Raw genomic sequence first — 20,738 nt, forward strand, 5'->3', positions numbered from 1 at the left:
TCATTTGTTTTCATGTTATCACTCTCTCAGTAAAATTCAAGTGAAACCATTTTGTCACATTGTGATTCTTATTGACTCTGTCACGTTGTGCAGCTGTGACATTGTAACAGAAATAGTTAATCTGCAAGAAACTTGTAACAGCAGGAAGCAAGACGAATCTTTCCATCCCATCGAAATGCTGCTATAATTCCTTCAAGCTTCTTAGTGGGAGGCAGAAAATAGTCAAATTAAGGGTGATTAAATCTGCCTATAACTTTAAATGTTGTTACATATATAAAGGTAAAGGGACCCCTGACCATTAGGTCCAGTCGTGGCCGACTTTGGGGTTGCAGCGCTCATCTCGCTTTATTGGCCGAGGGAGCCAGCGTACAGTTTCCGGGTCATGTGTCCAGCATGACTAAGCCGCTTCTGGTGAACCAGAGCAGCGCACGGAAACGTCGTTTACCTTCCCGCTGGAGCAGTACCTATTTATCTAATTGCACTTTGCAGTGCTTTCGAACTGCTAGGTTGGCAGGAGCAGGGACCGAGCAACGGGAGCTCACCCCGTCGTGGGGATTCGAACCGCTTACCTTCTGATCAGCAAGTCCTAGGCTCTGTGATTTAACCCACAGCGCCACCCGCGTTCCCCATTACATATATAGAGTTAGAAATTAATAAAAATGGTAGAATTTAGATAACATTTGGAGTATTGAAGGGAAGATTCCAAGACAATGTAAAAATGCAGGCTAAGCTTCCTTTCCCAGTCAGGGCCTCACCTGGAATAGAGGTTGTTAACATGACAAAAGGTGTTGATGGCCCATCAGAGAGAAATCCTTGGGTCTGTGCAAACATAAATCATGTGCCAAGGTTAGGGGAGGGCATGATGCCACACAGCAAAGATTTTTGGGGAGGAGAAAGGAGGTGCCAGAACGCTGGGCAGAGGCCATGCAGGGCAGAAACATCACAACTGGCTGGCTGAAGGCAGGGAGAGAAGCACTGGGATGTCTGGGAATCCAGCACTGGGCTGCTGTGAAAGAAGGGCTTCTCCTGAGATGTGAATGCTGTGAAATCTCTCTCCACCGAAAGCTTCTGGTGTAAATATGTGTAGAATAAACCATATTTCTTAAAGACACGGAGTCTCTGCTGTGTCTTGATTCCCACCTAGAACACCCTGGAATCTTTGCTACCTGCTTGGCAGAGATTGGGGGTGGTACACAACATATGTCTGATATTACAGTTGCCATTATTGAACTGGATTTTCCACCCACGCTTAAGATACTAGCGGATATCGGATAGATATAGAAGCATTCTTTTGCCTGAGGCAAAAAATGAAACAAGATGGAGCTTCCTATTCCATATACAGAAGTTGAATGGACTGATTGTTGAGTCTTACTTCAACATTGGTATGGCACAACACACCTGAGGTGAGCAGACTCTTGGCTTTTGAACTTAGGTTATCTATCCCAGGGATGTCCAACAGGTCAATTGGAATCTACTGGTCGATCCCTGGGAGGCTTTGGTAGATCACAGTCGATCGCTGGCTCCTCCATCTGCCCCCCCTCCTCTAGATCGCTATAACAGAAGATGTGAGTTTTCTCAGTGAGGCTGAGTGTCTCCTTAGAGACCTATTGTTGAGCGCCTTTTTTCATTTATTAGACCTGGACCCCCCCCAACAACTTGGACCTGACCCCCCCCCCAAGGGACGTTCCTCACTAAAAAAAGCTCAGTAACTTTGACCTGAACCCCAGGTAGATCACTGCCAGATTTTAATCGTGTGAGTAGATCGCAGTCTCTTGCAAGTTGGACGTCCCTGCTCTATCCTTTTAGCCTTGATCTTGAGTGGTCTTTGGCAAGTATCTATTGCTCACCCTCAATTTGTCTTCTGTAAAATAAGAATTGGAGTAAGCTCCGCCCAGTTTTGCAAAGCTAAACAAGACAAAGATGGCATAGCAGTTAGCCCAGTACAGAAGAGATCAGAGTGCGCCTCAGATATTTAAAATGACTGTGCAGCGAGTCTTATAAATACTTGTTTCAATTGATGTTCCTCTTTTCTTACAAAGACTAGAATAATATAATAAAACTAAATATTTTCCATGCTTTAGATTATGATAAGACTTCATCCTGGCAAGGAAATATGCTCTGGTCTTCATTACTTATAACATTTTTGCATCCTCTTCCTTGAAGTGTTTATATTATTCAGCATATGGTGTTCTGAAATTTTCCTTATCTTCCCGATAACACAAGAAAATATTGGAACAGCATAATTAGAAACATAAATATAACTTTTTGTCTAGTTTTTGAATTCATGCATGCTTTTGAAATGACATACTTTGTTTTCACCAATGATAATGTAATACAGATTTATTAATCCTTTTTAATATGAAAATACTTCCATACCACCATTTTCCTGTTGGACTGGGATTGGCTGCTCCAAGAACCAAACTAGCCAGGATGTTGGAAATTTCTAGCTTTCTATTATAATTTATTTTAAAAGCAGCAGCGTGTGTGCACACATGTGCAGTGGGGGTGGATGGGTAATTATATCAAGACTGGAGGAAGAGGAGGAATTAACCTTTTCATTCTCCACAGATTCCCCATTGTAAATTCCAGTTATTAACTATGAACCCCAGAATTGGGATCCCCTCCAAACCTGTGCCAAAGTTTTGCAGTTGTTTTGCAGTGATTTCCCACACTAACCCCTGCGTTTTGCAGCACCGCCCCCAACTGAGTAATTGATACATCAAACTGTGGTTCGTGGTTAATACAGTGGTACCTTGGGTTACAGACGCTTCAGGTTACAGACTCTGCTAACCAGGAAATAGTATCTCTGGTTAAGAACTTTACCTCAGGATGAAATTGCACGGCAGCCGCACAGCGGCAGCAGGAGGCCCCATTAGCTAAAGTGGTACCTCAGGTTAAGAACAGTTTCAGGTTAAGAACGGACCTCCAGAACGAATTAAGTTCTTAACCCGAGGTACCACTGTACCCAGAAACCCATGGGGCATCAACACCTGCAGGAGAAGGTGTGTAGAAGAAGGTAAGACTTCCAGAAGAAATAACACCAATGTTGGAAGTGTTGGTGAAGGGAAAAGTTAAATGGCCAATTCAGTGGGGGCCAGTAGCTGATTGGGTTAAGAGAGGAAAAGATAATGGGGCATGGCTGATTTTTCTAGGTTCTAGAGGAAAGAGAAATGGCAATCTTGGTAGGGGAGAAACAGCAAATGGGAATGATTTTGAGAGAGCAGGTAGTTACAACAATGGTAGAAGCATCCAGCATCAGGCACACACTACCTGTTATTGTATGAGTAGTGGACTCTGAAACTTGCTCTGTCTTTCATTTATGGATCACATAGGAGTTTGTTTCTTTACTGGGGAAAAGTCAAGGTCACATGGATTGTTAGCTTCAGATGCTGACGGTAGATTTATGACCCAACCCTATGAGCCTCTTTGCTAGGCTGCTGCCATTGTTCTGGTAGTCCAGTGCCAAGAGCTATGGAACTGGGCTGATGATGCGCACCAATCCAAAAGTAGCTCAGTTATCTATTTCTATCCAAGTCTCCATGCAGATGTTCTAGGAACCAAAAAGAGGGACATGAAAGCATAGGAGGTAAATAGCAGGTGAAATATTTGGGAGTCAAAATGACCCTCTAAGTTCTCCTTCTCAAACTAGCTCTGGCCATGAATAACTTCCCCTTCCCCTCAAACTGGCTATGAAACATCACTGGGGGCGAAGGGCAGCACAAAGGAGGAGGGATGAGGAGTTGTGATGGCTGAGAAAAGCAGGTGCCACCAACACAAGGAACTGCAATCCTTCTACCCAACAGGTGTTTCTGGGGGAAGGGAAGCTGGACTCTCCTATCCCCTCTGAATTCACCCCCCACTATTATTTTTGTGGGGACCCTATTACTTTTATTTTGTAATTATATTACACCCTCCCTCAAATGAGCCCAAAATGGCATACCTACGTTAATCTAAATTCCCTGTCACAACAGCTCTGTGAGGTAGGCTAGGCTGTTATTGCCCCTCAGATCTCCTTAAATGTGAGCAATAAATTTGATCATCCCACTAAAATGTCCAGAGTGAGTGAGGAGTGCAAAATGTATTTGATCTTAAAAGGTCAATTGCTTAATGACAAGTCTCATAATAGGAATAGCTAATAGGAATAGCTAATAGGAATGCTTTTTATCAGTTGGGCAATCTAAAGTACTGACACTTATCACTGCACAATGACTGATAGCAATCTTGGCTTTATTGTTATATGGGCCTTAATAAAGCTGCACTGTGAATGTGAGACATGCTTTGATTAGGAAATTTTATCAGGGTTTATCAACAAGCTTGGCTCAAGATGTTTTGCTGCCTGAATCAGAACAGTAAGCAGCAACCCTCTTCTCCAAGTTAAATTAAGTAGTATGCAAGGCCAGCCAAGTTATTTTGGTATTTGAGGTAGTAAATCCCACAAGCACTTTTCTTCCTCTCTGTTCGTTAAAAAAATACAGCAATAATGAATTGAGTAACTAACACTTTGCTCCCCTTTTATGACGCACAGAATCTGCTGCCTGCAGTGTCTGCCTCACTATGCCAAAAGACAGGACTGGCCCTGGTGATCAGTCAGTAAGTGAAAAGTCAGAATATTATTAAAGGCACCTGAACCACCATTGCTGATGACCTCTAACTTACTTCTGAACGTGTTTCTACCTCATGTCTTGTGGTAAGGCAGAAAACAGAGCAGCCAAGGTGCGAGAAGTGAGATGCTTTTCACCTGAAAAGGCTCCCAAAGCAGTTTACGTGTAAATAAAAATGACACAATCCCTGCCCTCAGACTTACAGAAACCAAAGAAAAGGAAAAAGGGAAAGGAGGGAAAAGGGAAACAATCAAACTCAGTAAGCAAATCCCTAACATTGCAAAATTCTTATAATAATCAGCTGGGATAGAAATATATACAGCATTTGCATAATCTAAAGATGAAAGAAAGATGGCCTTTTTCTGCAATGCTATCATTTTAAATCATATGAAAATTTGTACAGCTTGGATGAATGAAATCAATGTATCAGGAAGAAAGATGAAACAAACAAACAAACAAACAAACAAACAACAAATGTAACCCACTCATCTGATTGGGTTGCTCCAGCCGCTCTGGGTGGCAATAAAAATTATGAATGAAACAATGCAAAAATGACCCAGCAGCATCAAAGCAAGGCCCATCTAGTTAGTTAGTTATTCCATTTATTTCATAAAATTTATATACAGCTTGACTGTAAAAGAACAAGAACAACAACAAAAAAAAAACCTCAGAACAGTTAGGCATTGTAGTTAGGCATACAGTTTCCAGTTATTGCCACCCAGAAGCCTTTGGGAGCTGACACACTAGTTGGGAAGCGAGCATTCTGTCCTGTTCTTTGCTCCTAAGTAACAGGGATACTGTCTTTGTAAGAAGGATTTTTAAAATTTATACTTACATTTATATTCCACATTTTCTCCTAACAACAACCCTGTGAGGCAGGGTAGAAGGAGAGGTACGTAGTACCTGACTCAAGGTGACCCTAGTGAGCTTCATGACTGAGTGGGGATTTGAACCTGGGTCTGACTTTCTAACCACTACACTTGCAATCATCAGCTGACGCCCTGCTTCGTGAGCCCCCTCCATGAGAAGTCTGGAGGGTGGCAACATGACAATGGGCCATTTCTGTGGTGGCTCCGCATTTGTGGAATGATCGCCTCAGGAGGCTTGCCTGTTGCCTTTGTTACATATCTTGAGGTGCCAGGCAAAAACATTCCTCTTCTCCTAGGCCTTTGGCTAATTAAACCATCTAGGCCCTTTTAAAGGGGGGGGGGTACTGGTTTTGTCTGTTATTATAGTGTATATTTTTGTGTTCTTATATTGTAAACCACCCTGTGATCTACGCATGAAGGGCGGTATACAATTTTAATAAATAATAACAATACACCATACAGCAGAGCTTTCCAAACTTTTTATGTTGGTGACACACTTTTTAGACGTGCATCGTTTCACGCAACACAGTATTTCAGTTTTACTAGCAAACCGGAGGTTAAACTAACCCCTTTCTAGCTCTGGAAGGAGTGCTGGGAGCATTTGCACGACATACCTACATATTGCAGCTGACACACTAATGTGTCGCGGCACACAGTTTGGAAAGCTCTGCCATACTGGCTACCCCAACCATTTTGGAAAGCTATCCAACCTAGTCGTCATCACTACATCTTCCAGCAGTGAATTCCATTAGTTTATTAGCAGTTGTGTGGAGAAATGCGTTGCGAAGCAACACATGAAGGAAAGGATTACATACAACCAAGGCAGTGGACTGGAGTACTCCAAGTAAAATGCAAGCAGAGATAGCAAGGCAATATACAACAGGTATAAAACTGAAATTAGTTAGAACAACATAGGAAGAAATAAAGACAGCAGCATTTTCCTTCAAAATCGAAAGAAGTCATGGAAGGTCCTGGGTAGAACAGAGAAGAATAACATGACATGACATGACATGACATGACATGACATGAAACATGTCCTTTGTAGAAGGTTTAATATGTGATTAATTCCTGGAATTAGCAATACCTTTCCAGATCAGAGTTGACTCAATTCTTTCTAATACAGTGTGCATTACTGGCAGTCTGTTCAAAGGTTTCTCATTTTTAGGATAGTTATGTAACATCTTATGCAGCAGTGGGTGACAAAGGTTTTATTTTTCACATTATTATCTGTTGACTTTAAAAGCCTAAGTACCGGAGAGATGAAGCAACATGTAGTCAATGATTAAACTGATAAAATAAGCAGGTATACAGTAAAGACGTTAAAAGATTTTTTTGTTGATTCTCTTTTTTAAAAACACATAAATGTTCTGCTCCACAACAACCTAGTCACTAATTACTACTTAACATAATTATCCCTGCACACACATTTCAGTGCATATTTCCAGGCTACCACTGTCATATTTAATTAACTCTTAACAATTCTTTGTATAAATTTTTGGTTCCAATTTGGTCATGTTTATAGCATTGGGAAGTTCAGAGAGCTGTATTCAACTAAGTCCTACTCTGAGCAGACTCACTGAAATTAATGAACCTAAGTTAGTCACACTTATTAACTTCAATGGATCTATCCTTAGTAGGACTAGCATTGAATACTATCTAGAGACCTTGAACAGTTGCAGATATAACAGGCAAAGTAAAAATATGAATAAAGGAAAAGTATAATGGGATCCATAGCAATGAAGAAATAAAATATAGAGCCCCAAACAATATTATGGGAAAGGGAAGGACAGAGCATAATATAAACTGTTATGTACAGCGTTAAAAGACCCACAGGGTGTCTTAGAAATGGGAAGCAGGGCCAAAGAAAAAACGTATTGCACATTTGTGTGCATATTTGTTTCGGCTTTTGATCCAATGGATGCTTCCCTCTCAATACAATTATTGGATTTGGAAAAGGGGATTTATCTTGCAGCCACAGCAGGATGGAAGGGTTAAACTACCTGTGATCTCACCCCCATCCAGCCCACCCCCATCCCCATACTGATTTTTACCCATGCCTAGTATAACCTTCATTTCACTGGACTATGACTATACATTTAATGTGCTGGACAGCTCAGTTGGTTAGAGCGCGGTGCTGATAATGCAAAGGTTGCAGGTTCAATCCCCTAGCTGCATATTCCTGCATTGTAGGGGTTGAACTAGATGATCCTCAGGGTACCCTCTATAAGCATTGCTATCTTGGCATTATGCTAGTATTCACACAGGCAGTATACACAATGTCTCTAGGCACAGCACAGCGCTTCATGATGAATGTCCGAAAGGTCGTTTTAAAAGAAAATTTAACTGCATGGCCACCATGTAATGTGATCATAATTAAACAGCAAAGTATCCCCTTTATCAGAATTACTTATTTACACTAGTGCTATTGTGAGGGGAAAGGGTTAAATAGTCCCTCCCTGCTCCCTTTTAGGGAGAGAAGAGCAAAAGAGATATAAAGGCAGGGCCTTTGGGCAAAGGAAGGGTTAAAGTTATACAATTAGTTCCTAGAAAGGACAGACAAACCATAGAGAAGGAAATGTTTCGACACAGTCGGGGAAAAATGGCCCTAGACAGGCCATAATCTGACCAAATTAGCCAGGAAATGGATTGCTTTACACCTGGAGGAAGTGCACTCTTGTTCCCTTAAATGGAAAAGTTCAGTTTCTGAGGTATGAACAAAACAAGACAGCAGAAGCTGAACAGGAGAAAAATATATTGTGTACTGTATTAGATTCTGCCTGTAAACAAGTGAATAAGCAAAGCCAGGCTCCTCCTCAGTAAATGCCCCATGTGTAAACAGGCTTGAACTGGAGAAATTCTCATTTCCTATTGGCATTTTAAGACATTTTGTCTGTCATTCGGAGAGCTGTTTCTACAGGACTGTCGTGTGACTCAAAAAGTGACCCATGGAAGTCTCATGCGTCCCAGTCTGCTGACCTGCTGAAGAATCAAGATGGTGCACAACATGGATTGGGCAGGACATGACAAAGAAGTGGTAATTCCCAGCTACAAAACACTTGGGTGGAGGAAGAGGTCCAAGCCTCGCTGCTAGGCTTAAGCATTCAGGTAGGCCAGGAGGCCTCAGGCGTACAGGGTGGTTACAAAGCTGCACACCCCTAGGCAAGTTTACTCAGAAGAAATTCCCACTGAATTCCGTGGTTATTACTCCCAAGGAAGTGGGGTTAGAATTGCAACCTAATTCTGTAGTCTTTTACTGCCTATCTCTCTGATGTGGGACTTGAAAGCGAGATTTCCAAGACAAGAGTCACAATTTGTCACTTTGGGGGTGGGGGATATTGGTTAGACAAATATAAATATAAATATAAATATAAATATGAAGTGACAATTATCATCTTTAGTTGTAATTTGACCTCTGTTCAGTCTGTTTTCAGCAATATTGTGATGACTTTATTTATGTTTTCAGAAGGTTAAGACTAGTGTTAAAAATGCATCACTGAAGTCATAGGTGCCAGTTCCCTGAGCACCCACAAAATTCCCCATGCAGGGACTGGGCACCCACAAATTTCATTGCCAGTGCCATGCATGCTGCCCAGGCACCCACGGTCATAGGGCCAAGCTGGTACTCCTGACTGCAGCTGTGAAATCTGAAAGGTCTCTGCTTTCTTTCAGTATCTGCAACTCCACTTTGTAATGGATCCATACAATAATTGTCTCGTGCAAGTTCAAACGTAGCAATATGGTTTTTAATTGCTATCCCAGAAGACATATATCCTACCCAGGATTTGCTCCCTCTAGTTTTTATAAAGTTCCAGTACTTCAAGTCTGTTTAGATAGTTCAGCAAAGAAAGAACTGTTAATGAGTAATCGTTGTCCAAGACAGCGCTGAGCCAATGAAAAGAGGACTAAACCTAAAGTCAGCCTGTTATCGTTGAAGCCTTCTGCAAAAGTGAGAAAAGCAACACAAAAATGTTCTTGCTTTGAAAATCATTAGGATTCTGAGCTGAATGCAGAACTACTGAGTGGACTGTGTCTCTACTGCTAGAGTTCAGGAAAACACCAAGTGTAAGCTACTACTTTTAGTTGTTAAGTTTAGTGGATAATGTTTTGGGGATAATACTGTGATAAGTGCATCATTTCTCTGATATGTTACATACAACTGTTTGTGACTCTTCTCTGTTTTTATTGCTTTATTGATTTTCATCAATAATTTGTTTTTGTTACTATTATTTATTATTTTATTTATATCTTGCCTTTCTCCCAAGTTGGATTCAAGTTGGCTTGGAACATTTGAAAACACTGTTATAAAAGTGTGTAAATTTTGTTCTGTTTTATTGGTTTTGAACCCTGTTTGGGGATTATTTTCTATTTAAAACTGAGCGTGAAATTTTATAATTAAATAAATTCATCATATCATATTTTTTTTGACAAGTGCGGGAATTTGTGTGCTTCATAAAGAGCTTAAAAAACAAATAATCAAGAAGCTTAGGCTGCAGTCCTAAGCCCACCTTACAGGGAGTAAGCGCCATTGAATTTAATAGCGCTTCTGACTAAACATTGTTAGGATTGTGCTGTTAGTTTCTATAATATGGTGTCTCATAATAATTAGTCTCTTCAGAAGTTAGTACTTTGGTGGGATTGAATGTAGCAAGGTGAGGAAAAAGAAATCACTGGTGAGTGAGCATAGCATTTCCTGGAACTTCACTTTTATCATTTCAGCCCATGTCAGTCGTAGCGATCAACTGTTATTTCCCCATTGTCAGAATAAAGCATGAAGAAATATTGATTAAGTATTACAATGGAAATTAAAAGTTTACAAATACCAAACTTTCTGACTGACTTATCATAATTACTTTTTCAATTACAGTTAAAGATAACAAGCATGTCGGTGCATGCTTCCTATCTCTTTTATAACAGTCAGTAAAATGTACTGATTTACCAAAGTACCATTTTTTCCTAAAAACTATGGCGGAATAATGTATTATTAATATTACTGTGGCATCTGAATTTCCCAGCCAAGAATCTGATGTTACTGACATGCACTATACACACCCGATTAAATTCTGTTTCTATTTATTTATTTATTTATTTATAAAAGTATTTATATACTGTCGTATCATAAAACATCAGGGAAGTGTACAATGATAAAACATAAAACACCTTTAAAACAATACAAAATAAGCATTAAAGTGACTGGCTAATTAAGAATTTCAGCAAGCATTACAGTTACTGGCAAAGCTGGATTGAGTTCTTATTGCTATAATCCTTCAATAAAATATAAATCACTAAACATCAGTGACTCCAACTTTTAATAGAATTGGGGACTGAATGACTTGATTGAATTCTAATTATTTTGTCTTTTGTTTTTTCTTTAATAAGAAGCTTTAAGTTTAGGTTTAAATTAATTGCACCCTTTTACTTCCTCTGAATATTCATAATATTTCAGACGCAGAAATCTCTAGGCCATCACTGATCCCAGCAGCAATTACCCTGGTCTGCTGGCTGGATAGCTCCAGTCCACTTGCACCTTGACATAAGTTGACATTCAGCAAAAGGACAGGTGTAACTGGGTGTAGAAATAGTCTGAGAGACCCAATCGCTTCTTTACAGCTTTATCCTCTGGTTAACATTATTGATACATACTGAGAACTTATCCTCTCTTCAGGGTTTGGACCAATATATTTTGTTGCCTCAGGTGGAGCAGGTAGTGGTGCCCCAGATTGTAGTACATAGTACCCAAGGCCTGGCAAACATCTCAAAAGCCCCTCCCCTCCGTTCCAGACAGTAAAAATATAATAATATATTAAATAACAATTTGCAGCCCTTTAATGATGCCCAAAACCAGCTGCCAGAAACCAGCTGCTCATAATGAAATGGTTGTTCCTGTTCTCTTCTGTGAGGTGTCATGCCATGACCTACTCCTTCCGTAGGAAAATAGAAGATTTCTCTCATATTCCAGTACATAACTCCACAGGGTAGAATCCTAGAGTATTTTCATAGGTGTTGGACAGGAAGCTAGTATGTTGTGCTGGGACATCTAAGGGAATTGTATGATGGTGCTTCTCATAAATTTAATCTGACAGTTTGTTTTCCAGCCATAAGAGGTCCCATTGGTATGTAGTACATGTGACATTCAACAAACACATTTGATTTTTTTAAAATAAATTGTTTATTTTATCCATGCATGGATAACCTCAACTGTATTTTAATTAGGGAGCCTGATGTTTCATTAAGAGCACCTCCCCCCTAATCCTAGCGAGTGACTCATTCTACTTTTTCTCCTATCTAGCATAAACAACTCACTGATTACGATTAACAGCTGGAATTCCCAACATGTTGACAATTATCACGATAATTATATTGTGAAACATACAACAGAGCAAGGGAAAATAGACAATCCTGGTCTGGTTCATGCACTACAGCAACTATTAGGTTAGAATACTGCCCCATAGTATTCCCACCTTCTCTCTCTCTCTCTCTCTCTCTCGTCCATGGATTTACATATGTAAAAATAGTTCAGATGCATCATGGGAATGTGTGACCATTTCAAGTTGATAGCGGCCTTTCTTGGTGTGCCAGCTCAAAAAAAAAAAAAAAAAGGCTGCTCTGCTCACATGAATAACAATTAAGAAACAGGCCTCTCCACATGGAAATAATCACACATTACTCCCTCCAGACAACTGCATCCGTGGAGATGCTCCACATGGAATGTTTCCGAAAATTTGGACAGGCTCTTTAGAATGACCGCTGTTGCAAGCAAATGTAGCATTTTGTTTTCTTTATGTTTTTAAGGTTTCCTCCAACACTCAGCTTAATTTGCTGCAACTCAGCCTATTCAAGAGTCTATGGCATCAGAGATGAACCTAATTGGGCATCCCCACCTACCTTCAGCAGATGGATTTTCTCTTTCCGAAGCTCCTCATTTATTTGGTAAATAAAAAAATATATTACAAGCAAAATGCTAATTCAGTCCATAGAATGGTGTAACGCTGACATTTTCTGATAAACTCCTTTGAGCTACATGTGATTTTTTTTGTTCAAAGTACTCAGTTTTGCTAATCTCTTACATTTTTGTGTTATGATTTGTAACACAACTGTGAAAAAATTATGGCATAATGAAATCAGAATATAATGGGAAAGAAAGGTCTGTAGATCACCCACAGAGTGCATAATCTGCATGCAAAAGCTCCTAGGTTGATTCCCCAGCATCTCAAGGTAGGGCTAAGAAACACTCCTGTCAAACACTGAAGAGGCTCAGTATACAGAGTTCTGAACTGGATGGTCAGCTGTGATATATCTGTTGGTGTTGTTGCTAATAAAGCAAATCTAACAATTGAAAGCAAAAGAGAAAGTCCTATACTCATAAGTACTGTATAAGACTTCTAGAGGGGCAGCTGTTTAATTTGTTGCAGCAACAATGATTACTGTATGTCTTATAGCAGGATGCATTTGACAAGTGGACTGTAGGTGACAAACACTTGTGCCACACTAAATGTGTTAGTCATTAAGGTGCTACAAGATTTCCATTGCATTACTACAGGAGAAAGACAATGATCAAATATATTTTCATTAAATGCTTTGGATTTTTTCCACCACCTTGATCATAACTTGTTTTGTGTTCCTATGAAGGTCTTGCAATGCCTCCCTCCCCATCATTATATTTAAGAGCCATATGCAATATGAGTGTGTTCCCCTACAAACCCTGTGGCAAACCTGGGATATTAATGAGCAGCTGCTGGATTTTATCAGAATACATATTGCTAAATTTGTGCATTCTTTTGCTGTTTTGTTTTTACTTTCAGAAGCGTTGTTGCTCCCTGCCACAAATATTACAGAAGGCTTTTTAATTTTTAAAGGAGCAACAAAATGTAACAGTACTACTAACTTTAAAATTATTTTAGGCTCTTCTCCCACTGCCTCCTAAGACACTTAATGTTTCCTTCACCATCACCACTTCCTGCAGGTCCTTTGTACTTCTGTTGTGTGTGAAAGTGGCTTTGAAACATTTCTATGAGTAAAGCGCTTTAATGATGATGATGATGATGATGATAATGATGATAGTGTAAGACAGCTGCCTCAGATAGAGTACAGTAATCCGCCTGCTTCAAGCTTGGGTGCCATTAAAAGGCAGGAAACTGAAAGCTCTGTAATTTTATTACTATATTTGAATGGGGGGAGGTGACAATTAGAATTTTATACTCCATACATCAGGCTTCCCCAAACTTGGCCCACCACCTGTTTTGGGACTACAATTCCCATAATCCCTGACCACTGGTCCTGTTAGCCAGGGATGATGGGAGTTGTAGTCCCAAAACAGCTGGAGGGCCGAGTTTGGCGATGCCTGCCATATATATTGGGCTGGCCGGAGCAAGGACATGATAAGCATTGCCTCACCATGGCCACATTCTACGAATGACTGGCTTTACATGTGGTACAAACTGAGGCCAATGCTTGTCTGTCTTCTCTGAAATGAAGCAGAACTGTAGGTTTAGCAAGTTTTCTATTTAGCAAGTAATATTACTTCCCACCGGTGTGAACACTGTGCTGACACTTGGAGAGCCCCTGAAAATCTACAATATTCTTGGCTCTACAGAGAGGGGTGAGAAAGATTGAATCCTTTTGTTCGTTGTGTTGAGAGAGAAAGAAATGCAATTTCTCAAAGGTCAAAAATGATTAAACAAGAAGAAGATCATAAGGCGGGTTAGCTAACTGCTTTTTTATCAAGCTGCTTCTGGCAGAAAATTCAACATCTGGCTTTTGCTTTTTTATATAGCAGAGATAATAAACAGGCTCAAAAGTGACAGCAAGATCAAAGGCATAAAAAAATCAACAATTAAATTAAAGTTAAATATTGAAAATAAAATGACTTGTGAGAAAAGGGTTGAATTCCCACCAATTCCAAAGTAGCCAGGAGCAGCAGGCTACCTAGACATGATCTCCTAACATGCCAGTGCTCATACTCTGGCTCAACAATCTTTCTGCAGGGGAGAAGAGTACCATTCCATATTATCTGACTTGCAATTTGAAATGTGCTTAAAACATTATCTGTCTGAGATATGTATTTCCTTCCTTTCCCACCATTTTTAGGTCTTTAATATGGTTTACAAACATGTTTGAATGAAACATTATTTCCAGTCTCCACAGGGATGTGCTGCCAGCTGTAGATCTTCCACCCTAGAAAAAAGGGGCAAATTCCTCACCCAAAGATTTCTTCTTTGATTCTGGATGTTTTGGTTCTGACGATGAGATAAAGAGCAATCCCTATCTGGAAGCAACCCCCCAACATTCCCTCTACACTAAATACAGGACTAGAACATTAGTTATATATCCATTAGTTATTTTTTGCAGAATCCTTACAGGTATGCAGTGTGTGTGTGTGTGTGTGTGTGTGTAGGGCAGGGGAGCTGATGGCATTGCCCTCCTTCCCCCCTGCTGTCAGTGGCAGTTTCAGCTGCCCTGGCCTCAGTGGTGGGGATAAAGAGCTGACAAAGACTTGCCATTGTGAATTATACAATACCCGACTGCTGTTTCAGTAAGATAGGTGTTGCATAAAGTAATGGAACATATCATAATTTTTTTAAAAAATCCAATAAGTGAATCTGAATGGTTGTACAAGTTAATGGGATTATCCACACTCTTTTTGATGTTCTGAGATCAACTTTTCCAGATTTTAACAAATTATGCTGGAAATGTTATATAGCAATTTTCTCAGACTTTTTCAAACTGGCTCCTCATAATAAAGTTAATCAGTAAACTATATAACCTCTGGCCTAGTGTTTCCTTGGCTGGTCTTAGAGGAAGTTTTTATTTTCACTTGTGAGTAAAGTATTGGGAAGTTAAGGAAGCGGGAGAAAGCCATACTGGATGAAGGAACTAGATTTGTCTTTTAAATGGTCAGATTAACAGTCCCTCAAGGTAGGATGCTTTTCTAGCTGACTTGTAGTTTGTGGTTCTAAATACTGTACTAGAAAACATTGTTTTTGCTATACATAAATCAGTATCTAGAAACTGACCTTTGTTACCTGAAGCACCCAACATTTTAGAAATTCTACAGCATCTGCTTTGCTTAGAAATATATCAGGTTCAATCCCTGTCATCTCCAGGTAGGAATGGGGGGGGGAGGGGAGACACTTGTCAGATTTCCTAGAGAGCAGCCGTCAGTCATTGTAGATAAGACTGAGGTGGGTAGACCAAGAGTCTGACTCTGTATAACTAAGTTTCCCTGCACTGTTGCTTTCAGGAAGCTGATATCTTTATGTCATGTAATGAAACTAACTCACTTGCACAGCGCATTTTGCTTTAGTTTGTTACGTACTTTCCTTGCCCTGCATGTTATTTCCTCAGATGGGTTATTTTGGTTTCTTTTGCTCTGTTCTTTTGATAGACTACCAGCAGTTTGATAGACTATGCTAGCAGTTCTCCGTGTGGAAAACTTATAAAGCAAAAGTACATACTAGAGAGCTCCTGTAATTAGGTAAAACTAATCTGTGTTGAATTATTATGAATATGCACCCTTGCTTAAGAATGCAAGAAGTCTGTTGTAGGATTGGTTCAGCATTCCTTTAATTAATACCAGGAACTAGCAGCATTTGCTAGCTAGATTTTGGCCTGTGGATCATTTGTAAAGCATACTCTGCCTTTGCCTGACCCTACCATAGAACCTTTTTTTTTTTTTTTTTTGCTTGTGTGTACAGAGGATGTGTAAGTGGAATGTATTTATTTCCTGTCAATTTTCCGCTCCATAATTTGTATTTATTTTAAAATATTTATATCCCACATTCTAGAAGGACCCCAAGGTGGCTTTCAGAACAATAAAATCAGATTAAACTGTATGCATTTTTACTTTGTTTTTACTCTTTTTGTAAGTTGCCCTGAGGATACTGTTACTGGGTGTTTTATAAAGAATTGTATCTATGTGTGTGTGTGTGCACTTCTGTAAGCATGGGTTGGTCTAAGTGATCTGAGGTACCTTCCAGTTCTGGCTGCATTCACATTGCATTTTATTCTGTTGATTTCTGCACTATATTTGAGCTTTCACATGATGTACAAGCCACTATGTACTGGAAATCTAGTGGAAGTGTTCGTTTCCTTGTCAGTTGCTTGCTGAAAAAAATCTGTTTACAGCCCCATTAGCCCAGAAAATCATGAGAGTAAAATGACAAAATTTGGAATGGCATATAGTGGCCTACAGATCTTTCCTGCCATTTTCATGGGGGAATCATGGAGGAACAGAAGCATGCATGAGCGGAAAGGGTGGGGAAGATACTGAAAGTATAATATTTTTTGTTTATATGTCAGAATGCTGTAGCTTTGGCTCCTGGTGTCTACACTGGTCGGTTATAACATTAAAAATTCATTATAAAAATGTGACACCAGACAGCGCTGCAGAGCAGCGATCTGTCGGCAATAGGAAATCGCACTGAGAACTATCTAATGTTTTTAATAGGCTTTAATAGTGTTTTTACAGATCAGTGTAGATCCAGCCTATCTTAAGAATCAGGTGGATAAGCCAAAGTCTTAACAGAACAGAAACCTTTATTATAGCTTAGAACTTGGCTAATTGAGAGAGACATCCAGGAAGTACAAGAAATGGATTGCTTAAAGATACTCTCAGACACCATACGTTTAAAGCACATTCCTACAGAAAGAATAATGGGAATTGTAGTTTCCTCCTACTTAACTACACCCTTAACAGGCTACAGTTTCCAGGATTCCTTTGGGGATGGGATGTGCTTTAAATGTGTGGTGTGTACACAGCCATGGACCCATTCATGGAAGCAGTTTATCTCATTCACATTGACTGAAATTAAATACAGGTTGAGGAGGAAGCAGCAAAAGAATAAAAATAAATTATAATGAACATAATGTGATTTATGGGTTTCTTTTAGGGAATACAGTGGTACCTCGGGTTACATACGCTTCAGGTTACAGATTCAGCTAACCCAGAAATAGTACCTCGGGTTAAGAACTTTGCTTCAGGATGAGAACAGAAATCATGCTCCAGTGGCGCGGCGGCAGCAAGAGGCCCCATTAGCTAAAGTGGTGCTTCAGGTTAAGAACAGTTTCAGGTTAAGAATGGACCTCCAGAACAAATTAAGTACATAACCCAAGGTACCACTGTAGAGCTGTTGAAGTAAGTTCCTTATAAAAGAAAATGTTCTTTTGTGTTGTTTTCTAGGTTTACTTCCCGAGGCAATGACTTCCCCAGTGCAAGATTCCGATGTGTCACCCTATTCACAGTACAACGCTGTGCACTTTTCTCCAGTGCAGCCTCCTGTTTCTTCGCCACCTTATTACTCCAGCTTTGGCTTCTATCCCCAACAGCCTGAAGAATGGTATTCGCCTGTAATGTATGAGTTCAGAAAACTACCCTCTGATAACTTTCCCCTAAAGGAGCCAGACCTCGAGGGAATGCCTGTAGCCAAGAAGACTCGAATGGGTCCTTCAGGGGGGAGAACGAAAGGAGAGGAGTTGTGCGTGGTCTGTGGCGACAAGGCCTCTGGGTACCATTATAATGCCCTGACTTGTGAAGGATGCAAAGGTGCGATGAACAAAATTATTGCAAGTAGAACAATATAGGTTATTTTTGTGTGACCATGTAATTGGCCAATAGTAGTTTAATTGGTCTAAATAGGAAGTTCTGTTTGCTTTTACAGTGGTACCTCGGGTTACATACACTTCAGGTTACATACGCTTCAGGTTACAGAAATCGTGCTCTGGCGGCGCAGCGGCAGCGGGAGGCCCCATTAGCTAAAGTGGTGTTTCAGGTTAAGAACAGTTTCAGGTTAAGAACGGACCTCCTATAAAAAAAGAAAAAAAAGAACGGACCTCCAGAACGAATTAAGTACTTAACCCGAGGTACCACTGTATTTATCAGAAGAAGAGTTTGTGAATGAAGGCAGGGACTATGTGGTGGAGCCGTTTGTTATTTAGCAAAGGATTAGCAAGCGAGGCAAGGACTGACTGCACATTGAAGTGAATACACCCCATGGCAAGTTAGACATTTTGATCTTGTAATTACTTGGATTTCTAATGCATTCCCTTGCCAATGTTGGTGGAGTTCTTTGCCTGGAATTGGCCGCCCCAATAATGTCAGTGAAGTGAGTGGACTGGCCTGCCCATTCCTTTGTTCACAGAGATCTATGTGTGCGCAGAGCATCACTGCTTGAGGTAGCTCTTAGTAATCTATTAAAAATGGAATTTCATGTGACACAGTATTCCTAACTGAGAGACAAATTTGCACATGGTTCCTAGGAGATTTATGGGAGCCTTGCTTAATAAACCAGATGATAAAGTATATTGGTTAGCAGGACTTTTTTCAGTGGGATATCTTATAAACTTCTAGTGGGATACCATTACGTATCTGAAATAAATTGGTGTATAAATGCTAATTGCACTTGCATCACCAAATGTTTTCAGTAAGACAGATATTCTATGGGCTTTGTATTTTATTTCTCACTTCAATAGAATGTAAGATACCTCTTTATCCAATCAACTCTTAATAAAATCAACCTGTTTGCTGCTAATAATAATGTCTGCAGGTACCATTTTTGCATTGATGATGAATTTTTGATAAAACATGGATTTTAAAAATCTCTTTAAGATAAAAAAGCAGATTATGATTTATTTTAAAAGTAGGAAAATGTTTTCAACATGCACCGAAGAACTCAGCTTTAAATCTAACCTTTCCCTTCCTTAATCTCCGTATGGAAATGTACTAAACTCTAGGGAATTATGAAACAGCAACTATGTGGCTCTGAGTGAAAGCACCACATAATTTGCATTTCAAAAGTGGTCAGTGTCAGTCAAATATATTTCAATGGAGACTGTACACAAGACATTTTAGATGCAACGTCAAATGGACAGTGAAGTGCAAGGTTTTTGTTTTGTTTCTTTTTAAATAAAAGAAGCAGTTTTATTATTCTGCAATAAAAATGGTGGCTGGTTACTGAGAGGCATGTCTAAGCTGGGAATTATAAACTAGATACACTTTAGAGGTGGTATATTTCTGTTTTACAAAGGAGTGATATCCAGTGTTGTATGAGTGGGCTTCTTATGCAACAGGACTTCCCCCCACCCAACTGCTCTGGAAAGTCCCCCAACCATTGGGGACACATGGTGTGTGTGTGTGAAAAGGATGGAGAGGAAACTGAAATCCTTTTGTGCACACAGAAGACAATGCACTTCCAATAGTAGGATGCTGGGGCCAAGTGACTTCATCCTGCCCTGCTTTTTGGAAGCACCAAATTGCCTACTTGGGAGAAAGAGCACTGAACTTACTGATCCCTTTTATAAACACATTCCAGATTTCTAGGCTTTTACATATATTTCTGTTGCACACACATCATGATCCAGGCCTCCAGGTACTTGGATAATGGGAATATAAGATCGGCTACATCTCTTTATCATAAGGGACAGAAATAAATATCCATTAAGCAGAACATATGTTCTACTGGGTTAAAAGGTATTTGCGTTACTGAAGAGTTGATACTAATAAATTCATTCTTTCAAAACAGAAACTAGTTTCATATTTTTGATTTGAATTAATTTTATAATGAAATGATTTTAGAATGTTGTATTATTTTATTGTTGTTAGCCGCCCTGAGCACGGCTTCGGCTGGGGAGGGTGGGATATAAATAAATATTATTATTATTATTATTATTATTATTATTATTATTATTATTATTATTATTTTGAGATCTTATTTTGCATGTTTCGTTCTTTCTCTAGGCTTCTTCAGAAGAAGTATCACCAAAAATGCTACATACAAGTGCAAAAATGGAGGGAACTGTGAGATGGACATGTATATGAGGAGAAAGTGTCAGAAGTGCCGTCTTCAGAAGTGCAAGGAAGTAGGAATGCTGGCGGAGTGTATGTATAAATATATTTGCATTGCATAATCAATGTCCATTGATTCAATTGTGTCTCCTCTGAGTGTGAGTAAGCCTGGGCCTCACCCTGTGTAGTTTGCATTCACATTTTGTAGGAGCTGTGGAAAGGGTGGTAAAACCCAAGATAGTCTTCAGGTTATGGTTGCATAGGTGCTCAAGGTGCTCTCTCAGGGACCTCAAAGAGTGCAATAAAAACAATTTGGCAAACTGGGAAAGCAAAATCTATGTGATTTATTTAGTGAAGTGAACAATTCCATTCAGTCTTTTCTAAAAATGGGACAGTTGAACATAAGCCCAAGTCAGATCATTGGCCCCTTTAACTCAGCACTGCTGACCCTGGATGACAGCAGTGCTCCAGGATTTCAGACTTCCCTACCTG

General features: G+C 39.8%; 1 protein-coding gene across 10 annotated transcripts in view; it reads left to right on the plus strand.

The window, feature by feature from the left end:
* Window positions 1–8,027: 8,027 nt before the first annotated feature.
* Window positions 8,028–20,738, plus strand: part of NR1H4 (nuclear receptor subfamily 1 group H member 4) — a 32,282-nt gene continuing 19,571 nt past the window's right edge. For 2 of the 10 annotated variants that reach the window (XM_053406072.1, XM_053406083.1), the window contains exons 1-4: window positions 8,256–8,575; window positions 12,260–12,397; window positions 17,646–18,008; window positions 20,199–20,339. In XM_053406072.1, the coding sequence (XP_053262047.1) occupies window positions 12,313–12,397; window positions 17,646–18,008; window positions 20,199–20,339 (589 nt within the window). In that variant the 5' untranslated portion in view covers window positions 8,256–8,575; window positions 12,260–12,312. Of the gene's footprint in view, window positions 8,179–8,255; window positions 8,576–9,461; window positions 9,533–11,756; window positions 11,900–12,259; window positions 12,398–15,290; window positions 15,383–16,658; window positions 16,721–17,645; window positions 18,009–20,198; window positions 20,340–20,738 lie in introns of those variants that run through there. The other 8 variants (XM_053406075.1, XM_053406076.1, XM_053406073.1 and 5 more) reach the window with 8 other exon arrangements.

This window comes from Podarcis raffonei, chromosome 10 (genome assembly GCF_027172205.1).
Source record: "Podarcis raffonei isolate rPodRaf1 chromosome 10, rPodRaf1.pri, whole genome shotgun sequence".
Lineage (NCBI taxonomy): Eukaryota > Metazoa > Chordata > Lepidosauria > Squamata > Lacertidae > Podarcis > Podarcis raffonei.